The sequence below is a fragment of the Microplitis mediator genome, chromosome 1, assembly GCF_029852145.1.
Source record: "Microplitis mediator isolate UGA2020A chromosome 1, iyMicMedi2.1, whole genome shotgun sequence".
NCBI classification, from domain to species: Eukaryota; Metazoa; Arthropoda; class Insecta; order Hymenoptera; family Braconidae; genus Microplitis; species Microplitis mediator.
This window is the reverse complement of record NC_079969.1, coordinates 4,594,727-4,611,239: the sequence shown is the minus strand read 5'-3', so window position 1 is coordinate 4,611,239 and position 16,513 is coordinate 4,594,727. Positions and strand designations below refer to the sequence as shown.

General features: G+C 30.2%; 3 protein-coding genes and 1 non-coding gene across 5 annotated transcripts; 1 reads left to right on the top strand and 3 right to left on the bottom strand.

The window, feature by feature from the left end:
- Positions 1–1,560: 1,560 nt before the first annotated feature.
- On the bottom strand, positions 1,561–3,322 carry LOC130666111 (protein atonal-like). The gene has a single exon (XM_057466826.1). The coding sequence runs from the start codon at positions 2,617–2,619 to the stop codon at positions 1,885–1,887; it is 735 nt and encodes a 244-aa protein (XP_057322809.1). The 5' UTR covers positions 2,620–3,322; the 3' UTR covers positions 1,561–1,884.
- A 7,880-nt stretch (positions 3,323–11,202) lies between these two features.
- On the bottom strand, positions 11,203–12,070 carry LOC130666859 (DNL-type zinc finger protein-like). Its single transcript, XM_057468175.1, has one exon. The coding sequence runs from the start codon at positions 11,850–11,852 to the stop codon at positions 11,343–11,345; it is 510 nt and encodes a 169-aa protein (XP_057324158.1). The 5' UTR covers positions 11,853–12,070; the 3' UTR covers positions 11,203–11,342.
- Positions 12,071–13,071: 1,001 nt separating this feature from the next.
- On the top strand, positions 13,072–15,643 carry LOC130673744 (ubiquitin-like domain-containing CTD phosphatase 1). Of its 2 annotated transcripts, none has more exons than XM_057478926.1 (2): positions 13,072–13,339; positions 14,161–15,643. In XM_057478926.1, exons 1-2 carry the CDS (start codon positions 13,186–13,188, stop codon positions 15,003–15,005), a joined length of 999 nt encoding a protein of 332 aa, XP_057334909.1. In that variant the 5' UTR covers positions 13,072–13,185; the 3' UTR covers positions 15,006–15,643. The 2 variants fall into 2 exon arrangements, with proteins under 2 accessions (XP_057334909.1, XP_057334900.1); XM_057478917.1 differs by having other exon boundaries at positions 13,073–13,345.
- Positions 15,644–16,418: 775 nt separating this feature from the next.
- Positions 16,419–16,490, bottom strand: Trnad-guc (transfer RNA aspartic acid (anticodon GUC)). Its single transcript has one exon. It is a non-coding gene; the product is annotated as a tRNA-Asp (tRNA).
- Between the last annotated feature and the right edge of the window lie 23 nt (positions 16,491–16,513).

Here is a 16,513-nt window from a genome sequence, read left to right as displayed (position 1 = left end):
TTATTGTGGGTCAAATGTTGTAGTAACAAACGGCTGACGTAGGCGGACATCCGAGGAACGAGTGGTATCAACGATTAAGTAGATTGAGGTAGACATTCAAGATATTTTTCATTTATTACTGATCTCAAAATTAGATATTAAACGATTAACAATATTTTTTATTTCTGTCCTTTTTAAATGTCAGAAGACAAACAGAACATATTCTTCAAATTACTAAAAGTTATGATTAGGACCAGGATTTTTGCGTTAATTTAAAAATAATTAATAATTACTAGTGTGAAATTTTTTATATTACGAGGAAAATATTAGTCTTATTAAAAAAATTTTTCAAACAAAAGTAGTAGGAAATTTTATTTTCTAGAGAAAATGTCTCTTATAATTTTTTTATACGACCAATATTTTCACCGTAATTTCAAAATTAAAATTTTCATAATCAACAAAAATTTGAATAATCCATTATAAATCTCAATTTTGGAATTACGGTGAAAATATTGGTCGTATAAAAAAATCATAAGAGATATTTTTTTGTAAAAATAAATTTCCTACAACTTTTGTTTGAAAAGTTTCGTTATAGGACCAATATTTTCACCGTAATATTAAATATTTGAACCATTTTCATTTCGAAGTTAAGGCAAAAAGCTTCTCCTTAGTTATGATTATCTATAAAGTTGATTCTAAAATAGTTGATAGTACGACTTTTGACAATAAAATACAGGCTTTTGATTATGGTTTATACTACAGATCTAATCATCTTAGTATTTTACCTCTGAACAGAGTATCTAATTTAATAGGACCGTACTCCTCAAACTTTTTGTTTAATTATTTTGTATCCTTTATTCTTCAAAACGAAATAAAAAGATTAAGAGAAAATTTTACCAAGTGAAAACTCATGTTGACACTACATAATATTGTCAAAATCGTATTAGGTGTTGAAATAAATAAAAGTTTGAGCAATTAAATTGTTTATAACAAAAAAACTGACTATATTTACAAAAAATAAACCATAGATTCGAAATCCAAAACCAAAAGACATCCAAAACTGACATCAAATTCCGACCTTAATATTTTTAACTTGAAGATAAGATCAATAAGTGGCGTATGGACTCACAAAAAATTTTTTAAATCATGGAAAGGCCTGAATTGAAAAATAAAAAATAAACGTAAGGTACATTGTCATTTTTTAAATACTTTAGTATCAGTATACTTAATATATTATTCAACAGTTCATTACACTAAATAATTTGTTTACAAAAAAAGGACAATTTCTTTTTTAAAGTATCAGTAAATTTTATCTAATGTAAGCCTTTGTAGTTATCATACAGAAAACATTTTTCTTACTATAGTAATGTCCAAATTTTTGTTTGTGCGGTTTGCATTTTTTAATGACACTAGTATTAATAATCAACTCAAAAAATCATATACTTTAACAAAAAAGTTTATTTTTTTGGTTTACTTTCTTCTGATAGTAAGCATTCACTAAAATAATTTTTATCAAACACAGATAATATTCTAAAAAAAATATTCTTAGTTATTAATATTCATAACAAGTGAGTGGTTTGAATAAGCCCTAAATAAATAATAATCGAACATTTTTTAGATGTTTATTTTCTAAAATAGTAAGTCATTAAAAATAATCACAATGCATTTCAGTCTGAGATCAATTAATTTCAAAAAACATCAACTATTTTAAAGTCCAATAGTATTACATATAGACAATTATTGATATCATAGTTTATTAAACTGATAATTAAAACAAATTATGATTGTCTGCAAGAAGAAAGAAAAACTCTCCGTGATTTTTTTCACTCTTTCCATAAATAGTAAAGTTCAATCGAAAAAAAGTTTTTTATTTACACTAATAAATTATTTTTATAATCATTAAATTCACTGGAGTAGATCATAGAGAGCAGTAATGTATGATTGCGCCATTTGAAGTGTTTCATATTTTGACAATTGTCTATCGTTACCCAAAGATGGCAAATACGCTCTAAGCCTATCAAAAGCTTTGTTAAGATTCTGCATTCGTCTTCGTTCGCGAGCATTCGCGGCAAGTCTTCGTTTTTTTACTATCGTTGAATTCACATATTTACCACGTTTGCTAGCCTCTTCTACATCACTTGAATTTCCATCACTCTCGAGTTCCATATCAATATGATCAGAAAGCGAACCAGAGCTCCCGATACTGTCGTGACTTAATTTTTCTTCACTTTGGTTTCCTTGGTTTCCTCCTTCGCGGTCTTCGTCAAACCTACTCATTTGCACATGAATTTTGAGATAACTTGATCTTTTTGATTCATCTAACTCACAAGGGACACTTTGGTTTTTTTTCAACTGTGAGTAATAGTGATTACTACTGTTAGTTACTAAAGTAGAATGATCTTTCGATGTTACTGAGGCCATTGTTGAAGGACTAATTGACCTTAAACTTGCTGGAGAACTCGGCGTATTCCAACCGTCACTACTATTATCATAAATAATACAACGAGATTGAACTGTAAGCACTGAACTCACTGGTGGCAACAGAATACTTTTTTCTTTGAGATGAGAATAGTCTGATAATTCAAAGTATGTTGGTGTATTTTTTTCTTGTGATGCAAACATATAACCATAGTGAAACATTGTATTTACGCAAAAAATGGTAACATTCAAAACTTAAAAATTTTCACAACATTTGAACTTTTATTTTGAATATCTTAAGATTTTTAAACCCCGTGTGAATTTTTAGAGAAATATTTGACGTTTAAACTTTTTTGCGATTAGTATGAAAATAAAATCTCATTCGAGCTATGAGAAGACTCTGAGGTAGCTAAGTCTAGAGTTTTGGGATTTATGTGTTTGAGAAGCGAAGAAGGTCCGTATCGCACGTGCCTCACGACCAATAGCAGAAGACGACTAGCCCCCACCGATTTTAAACTTCTCACCCTACGAAACGATCTTACAACAGGTGGCCCAGGCGCCCGCATCCAGACTTGCTTTTTTTATTTTTTCGATGCTCGAAATCTTATAATTATATCTATTTGAACATTGGCGTGACTAAAAAATGATCATCCTTATACCTTTTTATTTTTTCAGTCTTGTTTAGAAGTATTTTATTCTGAATTCGTAGTTTATTATTTAAGTACCGTAAAATTTGTTCATATTTCGATGGTTGCATGTCTAAATATCAGTCATAATATCACACGACAAAACTTCTTATAAAAAAATATCACATGCCAAAATATCATATAATGAATTACCACACGTCTAATAATCACTTTCTCAAATATCGCAGTTTCAAAATCATATGAAAAAATATGATGCTTATTAACATAAGATATATTAGCCATTGAATATCTGTATGTACACGATGTTCATAATTTTTTTTACGCATGATATTACTGTGCTGTGATTATACGATAATGAGCTCATTGGAAAATTTGAAAGTAAATCACGATACTTGGTAGTGTTTTGGCTCATGATTAGTCTAATCTCCAAATCAATATAATTACTTTTATTAAAAGTCATTCGACTAAGTAAACGTACTTGTAATAATTTATTCAGTCCATTTTTAATATGTTAAAAGTGAACCCTGTGTAATGTACTGTTCTTTTAATGTTACCAACATTAGAGATTTCTATTAACCGCCAAATTAAATTTGATCAAAAATCGAAGCAAATATAAATTCCAAAAAAATGTATACTATCGAAATGTTATCAAAAAAGAAATTGTAATAAATATATGAAAATTGTTGATTTATTGAAAAACTGTACAGTAATTTTTTTGTATGCATTGAAAATGAAAGTTTAACAGCAAATTTATTAATGAAAGAACAATATTGAAAGTGAATTTTATGCTGAAGCTGGTTTTTCTCCATTCATTTATTTTCAATGCTTATACATACTCTTTTGCCCTGGTGTATGCTTAAAAAAATTTGTAAGTGTGTGATAAGTATAACAATATAAGAGTAAAAAAACGATGTATTAAATGGCCAAAAAGTCTCACAAATACCCCATGAAAATAAGGTCCAGTTACATCTTTTCTCGTTCAATTAGCAAAAACAGGTAAGATAAAGTTTACGGTGGGCGCGAAGGTGGTCCAGTCAAACTTGTAATCCAATCTCTCGTTCTACGACTTTTTTCTCTCTTGTCCTACGCTATATCTCTGTCATTTGGGAATACAAGGCCTTAGGCTCTTTACAATAGACCTATATATTTATTCAGATTTTCTAAATACAAATAGAGTCGATAAACTTTGAAGATACTGAGATGATATTGGTTCAGTTTCTAAGATTCATTTAGTCGATTTCTATTTGCCATGACTATCACTCTAAATTGGTGAATGTTCACTAATTTTCACTCATTCAATTTTAGACAGTATCGTATTGACTGTCGAAGACCGTATCAATTCAAATCAATACACTAGAATATAGAGAAGAATTCGCCAATAAATATAATAGAATTTTTTATGTCCGATCAAAATGAAAAAAAGTGACTTGCAGTACACTTAGTAAATAAAAACGTCGAAAAAAAAAATTATTGAAGGTAAGTAACTTTTCTAAAATTTGAATTTGGCGATGAAGACATTCTTTATATTTTTTATGACTAACGATATATTGAGTCTGCTCAATTTTTATGATTTCAAATTGAAACTAAGGAAAAATTATAAAAATACGACGCAAAATAAGCGTTTTAATAACTTATAAAATGAAAAATAGTCATTTTTAAACATATACATAATAAAAAAGAAGTATTGTACTTAATAAAAATACTTTTTCAAGCTGTTCCCATTCAGTAATTTTGATGAGCCATGCATAAAGTTGAGATTAGTATATATTAGCATAAACTACTTTGAATCTTTGCAGTAACCTTTGAGTTGAAAGTGGATTCGTAATAGTGATCAAATAAAAAAAAAAGCAGCAGACATGTATCTACAGGGTTGGAGTTTCAAAAAAACTCTTTAAACAACTCTTTAAATTCGTCCATTTTATAATGATCACTGCTTAATATTCAATATTGAAATTGAATATAGTGTTGTCGATCGCTGTCCGTCCAGTTTATGGATTTAAATAAAATGATGAGCTCGTTGTGTGGTCTTAGTTTTGAGAATCGTGAAAAAAATATTTTTCGGGATAATATTTGCAAATGGTTATTTAAATAAAATTTTCTATACTTCCCTTTTTTTATTAATTGCTGTATAGATATAAGAGTTTTACACTAGTGTTATATATTTCCTATCTAAAGCATTGTCGGCACTTTTTAAGGACTTACTAGACCAACGAAATCGGATCATTCCTTGAGATATCGTTTACGAAAAAATTTCAAAAGTGCAAGGGGCTCAAAAATAGTTCGACTTTTTCGGGCTGGCCCGCAGGGTCAAGCGTTTTTTATTTTTTTTTTCTCAGGTTTTGACTATATCCTTTTTTTTAGCATTACAGAAAGACTGTAACAAAATTAGAAGAGAGCAATCATCCCCAGTTAATCGACTACTAATTTCACTGCAGAGTCATTTAGGGCAAATGTGCGTACACTTACCCACTTTTTGTATACATAATTTATAAAATTTTACGGACCATTTCCGGTATTAACTTTTCTAAATTCATATCGTATCTTTTTTTGTATCAACGCTCTCCTGAAAATGACAAATTCCCTCGTACTTTTTTTTGTAATAAATTTGATGTTGCAATAATTTCATTTTGAGAATTATCTTATACATTACAGACTTTATTAGATGTAAGACTTGTTTTTACATCGTATCATTGAAGTTTTGATCGGTAATTCTTTGATCCGAAAAATCATTGCCAACAATTTCATATGCCATCAGTTAAAAATGATTATACGAACCTTTTTTTGTATCTAGTTTTTTTGAGATAAGAGATAGTGTCATTAAATGAAAGAAACATAGGTTGTTAAAATGATGCGGTCGTAAGACTATGATCTCTAACCGATGTCTACTCGGGTGTAAGAAAATAAATCACCTGCAGCTTACAGGTGTCAACTAAATTCCAAAAGACTCTAAAATCCCTTTAGATATTTGATACTGATTCAAATTCTCTGGGTGGTCTCCACAAGTACTTGAATCTTATAAACATATATAGACCATCGTTTTCGATAAACGGTATTTTATATCGTAACTATACTTTTGCTTTTCTCTCACACCTGTATTTATTCATTTATTCAATTATTTATTAGAAGAAGAATATTCTGCTGATCATTCAATGTTTAGTTTTGCTCCGAGTTATAACGAGTAGCTACCAAATTCTTAATTAGGATCCATAAACCGCCTTCTAATATTGCCAACAAAAAAGTTAAGTATCCAAATATTAGTTTCCTTTGTTGGGCAACCGTAACAACCAATTGGTATCATTTGTGGTGGTTCGTCGAGAATCTTAATCTTATTGGAATCTATTTCCAGTTACTTCATAAGTGCTGCGTTCATTTTTTTGACCACCTTGAAGTGCAGTTAGTAGAAGAAGTTCCCTCCAAGAATTGCGACACATTGGTGACTTTGCTAGTAGATATACTACTATTTTCTCAAAAAAAAAAAAAAAAAAAAAAAAAAAACATAACTCATTTACCTTCAGTTACTTGATTCGAAAAACAAATTAAAAAACTTGTTTAGGCTTATTCTTGACACTAATTTTTGTACTGATTCAAGAAGAATGTATTCAGTATCGAAACGCCGACAAAGAAAAATTTAAACCATGAATTGCTGGCTGTAAATTGCAAACCATCGGCGTAAAGTTTTTTATGAGATCTTCAACTGACTTTTATTTATTCTACATCAATTGTATATTCAGTTATATTACTTTTTTAAAAATATGTTATGACCTAACAGTCATGACTTATTAATAGATGAAACTAATAATCTTATAAAAATTATTATTGCAACGACTTAGTGTCAGCTGTAATTATAAAAATAAAGTTAATTTCAATATTTTCAATTCCTCGATTTTTTCTCCGCATCGATGAAAATAATTTACCTCTATTCATTTCAATGACTAAATAATTCTTGAATTTCCGGTCTCGTAGAAAATTAAAAAAATTAAAATATATTAAAAATTCTGAATTTTTCTGAATTCATTTCTGTCAATAAATAAAACTAAATTTTTGATCCCGTTTATAGTTAAAAAAAAAATTAAAATTAATTCACGACATCGAATTCTTCTCAATTCATTCTAATCGGTAAATGCTTTGGGAATTAAAATGAATTCAAAAGTATTAAATTAGTTTCAATTCTTTTCAATGAATTTTTTTAATGACGTTTAAACGTCATTAGAAAAAAAGGTATATCTGATAAAAAAAGTAGGAATTATATCTATGTTTCGATTACTGCTGTGCTGCTTATACGAATATCTCAGGCAAATTACAGAATAGATTGCAGCGTAAAATAAATTTATGTATTAGATATATTTTTAAAATTTCGAGATTTGAGCACACTACTCCATATTATAAAGAATTAGGCTGGTTAAAACTTAATGTGAGAAGAGATTATTTCATAGCTTGTTTATTTTACAAAAAAATCAACCTAAATTATAATCAATTATTTAGATCAAAATTAGAATTTCTGCAGATTGCATTAAGGAGAGGTGATGTCAGACATGACTATCTGCGCTTACCAAGAATTCTGCTATTTATGAAAATTCTTTCCTAATTTATGGCATAAAAATTTGGAATTCATTACCGGCTGATATTACAGTAATTGACAACTTCGAAAATTTTAAACAAGCTTGTTTTAACTTTTTCTTGCAATCAAAGTAATTACGATTAATCCTGTGGTTTAATATGTTAGTGTTATTAATTAGTATCGGTCTTTCAAATTTTATTGCGAACAACGTATAAAATGTGTACCTGTAAAGTATTAACTTTATGTATTGTTGATGGCCTGAAGGAGCTTAAAACTCCAGGATCAAATAAATATTTGTATCTATCTATCTATCTATCTCTGTTGCATTGTAAAAATCTCTGCGTTCGCATAGAAATTATTTGAAGGCGTTTTTCAACTATCAGCCCTACAGACTTGTTACGTGAATAGGAAATATTAAAGAAGAAATCGCAATCGGCAACCTTCGACAGTATGATCAATTACGCAATCGGAACATTCAGGTGTTAGCTCACACGTACATAATAATCATTAAAAAATAAGTATGTGTTATTACTTAATAAAGTAATAACTCATTACATTGTATCGTAACATAATAAAATTAAAAGCCCTATCTGAAACTAGTCAATAAATCAATCGAGGTTGAAATTTTTTTTCCACTCATGACATACAAACACATCCATCGAGGTATATAATGACTTTTGTATCAGTATAAGAAAAGTAAATATTAGCGACGGGATAAAAACGGATGTGGGCGGCTCTCGATATTTTGATGGTTGGGTTTTAAGAAATGGGCTGAACGCAGTTACCTTTGTGATTAAACTACTATCGACTTTCATCTCCGGATTTTCGATGGGGCCCTAGGGTTTATGATACTTTTTAACGTCTCTTTTCCTTAATTTTATTACAAATTTATATCCAAAAGACGCATCTTTAAATTAACAGGTAAAATTATCGAGACAGACGAAAGGTTTTTTTTGTTTATTGTAAAATTTCAGATTGAATTTTCTTTCCATAACATAATACCGGAAATTAATATATTATCATTTTATAAAACCATTTCGACTAATTTTAAGTATCAGTATCTTTTTGTTCAGAATTTTTCAAACAACTTTTCTTACCCAATCATAAGAAAAATCGCTAGAGGAAAAATTTCAAAATTACTTTGCTGCTGTAACGTAATCTGTGGATTCAAAAATAGTATTTTACACACCTAGGGAAGTAAAGTAAGAAATGTCTCAGATCACATGTAATTGTTGGCCGAGGCGAAGCCGAGGTCAACAAACATGTGATCTGAGGCTTTCTTATTTACTTCCCGAGGAGTGTATACTATTTTTCTCCTCGACGGAGGCGGAAAGCGGCAACTTCGTTTTGCACAGCGGGACGAAAGTTGACGCTTTCCGCCCGGAGGTGAGAAAAATATTTTTTTGACTGAACCAGTGACAGGGTCATTTATCCTGATCATTTAACTCAGTATTGTCGGTAATAATTTAATTTAATAGAACATAGGCTGGTATTTGCACAAATATATTGACTTGGGAATCCTTGAAGATCGAGGTTTCAAAACGATCTTAATTTTTTGGAAATATTGTTTCCATTAATTAACGGAAGCATATAAATATATGTCTTTATGGTCTTTGATAGAAATGAAAAAGTCTGTCTTAGGAAAGTCACGGATAGAAAGAAGAAAAATTACGATTGTATTGTATATCCCGCTTGCCAACTGTCTCAGGTGTATCTAAAAGCACCAGACGTGTGCTAAGTCGTGTGGCTGGCACGTGCTAGCTCGTTGCATTAAACTCTTCCGACAATTTTGAATGCGAACCTTTACGTTGCCACATATATACTCGTCTCGAAGAAAGAATGAGCTTGGGATTCGTGCCGAGAGTATGAGAATCGTTGGTTTAATTAAATAATTTATTCTCCTGCTTTCGTCAAATCAACTATATTGAGAAAAATGATTCGTAAATTCAACTAAATCATTAGCTCTATAGAAAATTTTTATTTTAAACGTCATTGGAAATAAAATAAAAATTAGGGGTGGGCGAATATCGTTCGAATCGAATCGAATATTAATATTCCCAGCACTCGGTGTTGTAAAAAAAAATAGAATTATCGCCAGTTAAATTCTCTGGAAATCCCAGAGAAATCCCATAGAAATCCCATCGAAAATATAGACCCAGCACTCAGTGTTGTAAAAAAAAAAATAGAATTATCGCCAGTTAAATTCTCCGGAAATCCCAGAGAAATCCCATCGAAAATATAGACCCAGCACTCAGTGTTGTAAAAAAAAAAATAATTATCACCAGTTAAATTCTCTGGAAATCCCAGAGAAATCCCATAGAAATCCCATCGAAAATATAGACCCAGCACTCGGTGTTGTAAAAAAAAAATAGAATTATCGCCAGTTAAATTCTCCGGAAATCCCAGAGAAATCCCATAGAAATCCCATCGAAAATATAGACCCAGCACTCAATGTTGTAAAAAAAAAATAGAATTATCGCCAGTTTAATTCTCTGGAAATCCCAGAGAAATCCCATAGAAATCCCATCGAAAAGATAGACCCAGCACCCGTTCAAGAGTTATGGATATTTACATACATACATACGTACGTACGTACACACATACATACACTCGGACTTCATCGTGAAATTAGTCAGGATAGCTTCCTAGGACCTCGAAACGTCGACATCTGATGGAAATTCGATTTTCGTAAATCGGACCGAAACCAATAACTTCCCGAATTTTTGAAAATTTACAATTTTCTTAGCGGGAAGTTATAAATAGAATTATCGCCAGTTAAATTCTCCGGAAATCCCAGAGAAATCCCACAGAAATCCCATCGAAAATATAGACCCAGCACACGGTGTTGTAAAAAAAAAATAGAATTATCGCCAGTTAAATTCTCTGGAAATCCCAGAGAAATCCCATAGAAATCCCATCGAAAATATAGACCCAGCACTCGGTGTTGTAAAAAAAAAATAGAATTATCGCCAGTTAAATTCTCTGGAAATCCCAGAGAAATCCCATCGAAAACATAGACCCAGCACTCGGTGTTGTAAAAAAAAAATAGAATTATCGCCAGTTAAATTCTCTGGAAATATGCTCCAAGTTCGCCTCAACTCGAAAATCAGCGAATTTTCGTGAATTTATGCTGTCAACAATTACAAATTTTCAGGTACAAATGTACCTGAAGATCGGAACGTTTTTCTCGCAACGAAAATCAAAATAATTTATGTAATTTGACTTTTAGGGTGACTTAAGGGGTAGTTAGTAGTGTCCTACAATTTCCGGTCGACTTGCGAAACATTTCAGAAATCTAAGTCCATTAGAATTATTACTTTTCATTTTATTTTTTTCATTTTCGACTCGCGAGAAACGTTCCGATCTTCAGGTACATGCTTCTAATATGTCTTGGTAATTTTTAAGTTACCAGTTCATACTTTTTAGCGTATAATTAGCAGCTAAGAAAATGAAGCAAACATTATTTTTATTTTATTTAACAGTAAATAATTCGAGACGTAATTAATTACACCCACTTTTCGGTTCATTATTCCGATCTGCAATACACCCGACAGCTGGTCATTAACTGGAAAAGGCGGGAAAATTTGAATTCTGCTTAAATCAAAATCATAAGTTTATTTATAATAATTTGATACTCAAGAATACAAAAGCTCAGCTGGATTTCTATGAAATTAAAATCTACAGATAAAAAAATTTACAAAAAAGTATCACATGTATATTTTATTTATTCAACAGTATTGTTATTCTTTATTTACAGACTTAGTATCTAATACTTCTTGATTCTCAACTACTTCCAAAGTGTCATTGCCATATTTCGTTATTCTTCTGACAGTTTCACCTTTCATCGCCATAATTTTCTCAATATTCTGAGGTTTGTCGTTGGTGCCAAACCAGCCCAAGTTGTCAGCAATAAGATGATTGTTTTGACAGCCATCGCACCGAATAATTACGACACCTTTTTTGTAAGCTAACTTCGTAATTGTTTTAGATGATCGGAAATTACATTTTTTACAAGTGAATTCAACCAGAAGTCTGCCTTCTATTTTACCAATTTGTTGTCGTGATGGTGGATTTTCATTTTCATATTTATTAGCTGTCGTATCTTCACTAAAGTGACGAAATTGATTTTTGACTAAATGATGATGGCACTCAACAGTAGGAAATTTTCGCAGTGAACTTGTTAAGGGATACCCAGTTTTTGAAATTAATCGAACCGGTATTCTAAACAACACTTTCAATCCCAGCATCATTAAGGTTATGATTAGAGTTGTAGATAATAAAGCAATTTTTCATGAATACTATGAATTTATATGAATATATTATAAGTTATGCACACAGAAAATATTCAAAAATTCAAATTATATCCAATTCAAAATATTGATATAAATATTCACAATAATTTTACAGTAGAACTAGTAAATCGAACTGACTTCGACTTTCAATTATCTATTTCGTTGGTTAGCCTAAAATGCTGTTACTTAACTGCAAGATAACGGAAATCTACGGCCGAAATTTGACGTCAAATTGCTTGCGAGTTGACCCCAATAGCAGTTTGCAAATGTTTCCTTGAATTTTTCGTCAACTTCGGGGCTTTCCGTTTTTGACGACAATTTGTATACAGCTTTTGAAGATGAGTGTAAATGTAGCAAACACACCACAATTTTTAAATGACATATAAAAAAATTAATTAAAGTAATCAAATTTTTAAAAAATACATGTACTGAATTTTGAATTGTCTAAACATGAATTTTTTTATTTTTATTTTATAAACATTTCAATTCATTATTTCAAAAGTTTTAAAAATTGTCAGATGTCCGCTAAATTTACCATCATCTTTTGAAGTTAATTTGCATTCTAACTCGGGTAGTAAAATTACGTCAAATTTTATAGCAACTTATGATACTGAAGTTAGCAGATGTCTAATAATTTTTGGATTTTTTTTTAGACGATAAATAATAAAAAAAAAAATATTTCAAAAAATTGCACCCATAGTTTTTTTAATTTTCTACATGTGTATTTTTTTAGTTTTTTTTTTTTTGTAATTTCTTTGGTGAAAATTCACCAAATTTTGTTTCACAAAATCAATTACAAAAAAAATAAAAACAAAAAAAATACTCATGTAGAAAATTAAAAAAACTATGGGTGCATTTTTTTCAAATATTTTTTTATTATTTATCGTCTAAAAAAAATCCAAAAATTATTAGACGTCTGCTAACTTCAGTATCATATCATAGCAACTTTTATTAGAATTTTTTTCTAGTGAAAAAAGTTACCTCTAAATTGAGAAAAAATTAACCGCAAATTTTTATTTCCAACTTTTGCTGTCAAATTGTCTGCAAATTTGGGCAGCAAATTTCAGTAATTTAAATTGTCAAATTACTGTCACTTTCAAGCTAAAGTGGCTATTAGGAATAATACTTACGCATGCGCATTTTCATAATAACTATAGAAGGGATAGAAAACGAACGGAATGTAGTGTATATATTTATATATAAAGTAAATGTAACCTGACATATGCATTTTAACCAACTTTAATTTGTTATTTAAACAAGCTAAGATTTAAAAAAGTCATAACTACACACAATGGAAAATGGGACAACTATTATTGTTAAGTGGAATGGACAAGAGTACGAAATTAAAGATCTTCAAAATGACACTACTATTCACTTATTAAAAGCAAGAATTTATGAAGAAACAGGAGTTAGACCTGATAGACAAAAATTGTTGAATTTAAAATGTAAAGGTAATACAGGTTATTGTTTAGAACTGTGGCTGGTCATATTTCTTAAGTTAAAATGCAAACATTTGAAATAAATGTGTGTGTGTAATGTATCATTAAAAATTAGTATTATGTTACAATGATCAAAATACGAGACATTTGACAGTTTTCTTATGAGTGTGAATGTACCAGATATGAGACAACGTATAAATTTTTAATAATTAATACAAATTTTGTATTCTGCCTTAGACTGTCTCATTTGACAAATTAGATGCCACAACTGTAGTTATTTTTACTACGCACTTCGTTAGAAAGATTAATTTCATTAATTAATATTCAAGTTCTCGTCCATGATCAAAATATTTCAAATATGAGTGAAGATGTTATAAAATTTGCAACGTTTCGTTGATTTATTCTAGCTTCATCAGACGAATCTTATGGTTAACATCCTCGTCTAGTTTTTACAAAGTCCATAGATGTAATAGAGTAAAGCAGCATATTCATAATCTCAAACATTTCCTCAAATTACAATATCAACAACTTGCTTAGATTCCTCTCAAATACCATTCAAATTAATAAATGAATAAGATAAAATAAAATTCAGCAACATCTGTCTATCAAGTGTGATTACAACTGACTGAAATAAATCAGCGAAACGTTGAAAATTTTATAACATAACATCACTTATTGTCCAAATTCCCAAGATTAAGTCATTTGAAAAATTTCATTAATGTTCTTAAAAATTGCATTTTATAACTTAAGAAATGTCGGCAATTATGATTCTAAACTATTATCTAATATTTTCTCGTAACGCCTAATTTATTTATTATTTTTTAAAGACAAAGGACTGGGTGATGATCAGACCATCGGTATGCTGAATATTAAACCTGGCTTCAAACTGATGATGATGGGTTCCACAGAAGAAGATATCGCAGAAGCAAGCCGAGCTCCTGAAAATGTATCTGAAGTAATCAATGATCTCGATGTTGAGCAGGATGTTGAAGATATCGAAGTTGAAAATGCAGAAGTATATCTGGCTAAAATACAGAAAAGAATTGAGAATTATAAAATAGAAGAGTTGAATGCCCCAAGGGAAAATAAAAAATTATTAGTTCTTGATATCGACTACACATTATTCGACCACAGGTCCGTCGCGTCCAGTGGTATTGAATTAATGCGACCATTTCTTCATGAATTTCTCACAAGAGCTTACAAACATTACGACATCGTGATCTGGTCAGCCACAAGTATGAAGTGGATCAACGAAAAAATGAAACTTCTGGGCGTAACGGATAATCCAAACTACAATATAACTTTTCATCTTGACTACCTTGCAATGATTACTGTCCACACCCCGAAATATGGTCTCGTTGATGTGAAACCACTTGGGGTTATTTGGGGAAAGTATCCAGGATATTCGCCAAAAAATACTATAATGTTCGACGATATCAGAAGAAATTTCATAATGAATCCTGGTTCTGGATTGAGAATTAAGCCTTTCAAACAGGCTCACTTAAATCGAGACAAAGACAAGGAACTGCTCAAGCTCGCTGATTATTTGGAAGCTATTGCTGAGGTTGACGATTTTCAAACACTCAATCATCGTAAGTGGAAAGAACACAAAAATAAAAAATCTCATCGCAAACGTCCACACAGGACTGAAGACAACAGTCAGAATATATAGTTTATATATTTAAAAAAAAAAGCTTTAAATTATCGACGTTTTTCTAGCATTTTTGTAAAGAAATTTTCTTAATTTAATCTTACTTTAAAATTTAATTGTCAAATTAAACATATCTTCATTAATTGACTTCGTTATTATTGTCTGGGCTTTTTTCAAACTCAAGTTGGTTCTAAATAATTATTATATATTTGCAATGCAGACTAGTAGAAGTTGTTACAGTCGAACTCCATTAACTCGGATTCCAATAATTCGGAACTTTCACTCAATCTTCACCCCTACTACGAACTGCGTTGTCTCCAACCGATGTTATACATTTGCAAGTGTGTTTATTTATGTCATCATTCATGCAGATGTGCGCATACGTCATAGTTTACATTTTAAGAGAGAAGGGGCATCCGTTAACTCAGAAATTCCAAGAAATTTCCGCTCTGTAGACGAACTGTCTGAGTTAATGGAGTTCGACTGTAATTTAAAAAAAATGTCATCCCTATGCCCGCAATGAAAAGGTATAACTCTAATTAATTAACGGGAAATAAGGACACATATGTGCAATTGTTTTTTTATTTCTCGCCAACGTTTCGTCACAATTTGTAACTTTCTCAGGACTAAAATATTAAAATTTACACATTTGTCAACAAGTTTTATTTTTTAATAATTACTAAGTGAACATTTTTTGCACTTCTCATAACGCGAAGCGTTTGAGGTAGTGCTCTACTCTCGACACGTCAAGGTCAAGCAATTTTCTGGCCTTAAAATGACTCTATTACGTTCATATTTCATCGATAGGATAATATGAGTACACGTGTATCAAGAAAAGACTTGAGAAAACTTATTTTTAAAAAATATATTAGACATAACTATAACGTTAATGTTAATAATATTAAATTTCAATTGCAAAATTGACTTTTTGTTATTAACGTCCACTATGATATATAATACTCTTATAAAAATATACTTCTTATTTTAATAAATTTAATAATTGAGTTTTTATATAGATTCCATACAGAAATCTACTTATTGTATTTCTTATTCTAATACAGAAATTTAATTTCAAATTGCCGGATTAAAATTCAAAAAATTTTTAAATAGACAAGGAAACAAAACTATCAATAAAAGTATACAATTCCCAGTACAATATTGAAATAATAATTAATGAGTACCATTTTTTTTTTCAAATTTTAAATTTAGTAAAGTCACTACGTGATCTGTTAATCTTTCGAAAGTATTCGCAAATATTTTTATTTTTGTGCCTCTCTGGAGAATGTTGTAACTGGTAATAAGGTAGTGTAAAAATCAATTTTTGTTAGCCCCGATAGCCCGCTAAAGGTCGGACTTAGGAAAAAAAAAATTTTCATAATTAGCTGGTATATTTTAATTTTATAAATTGTGTTTTAAAAAAAGAAAAAATAGAGTCTCTCTGGCGGGGAATCGAACCCCGGTCTCCCGCGTGACAGGCGGGGATACTTACCACTATACTACCAAAGAATGGACATATTGGAGTAAATTTT

Coding starts and splice junctions, on each gene's coding strand:
- LOC130666111 (XM_057466826.1), bottom strand. CDS start 2,619: ATGTTTCACTATGGTTATATGTTTGCATCACAAGAAAAAAATACACCA.
- LOC130666859 (XM_057468175.1), bottom strand. CDS start 11,852: ATGATGCTGGGATTGAAAGTGTTGTTTAGAATACCGGTTCGATTAATT.
- LOC130673744 (XM_057478917.1), top strand. CDS start 13,186: ATGGAAAATGGGACAACTATTATTGTTAAGTGGAATGGACAAGAGTAC. Junction 13,346..14,160: donor GTTGAATTTAAAATGTAAAG/GTAATACAGGTT, acceptor TATTTTTTAAAG/ACAAAGGACTGGGTGATGAT.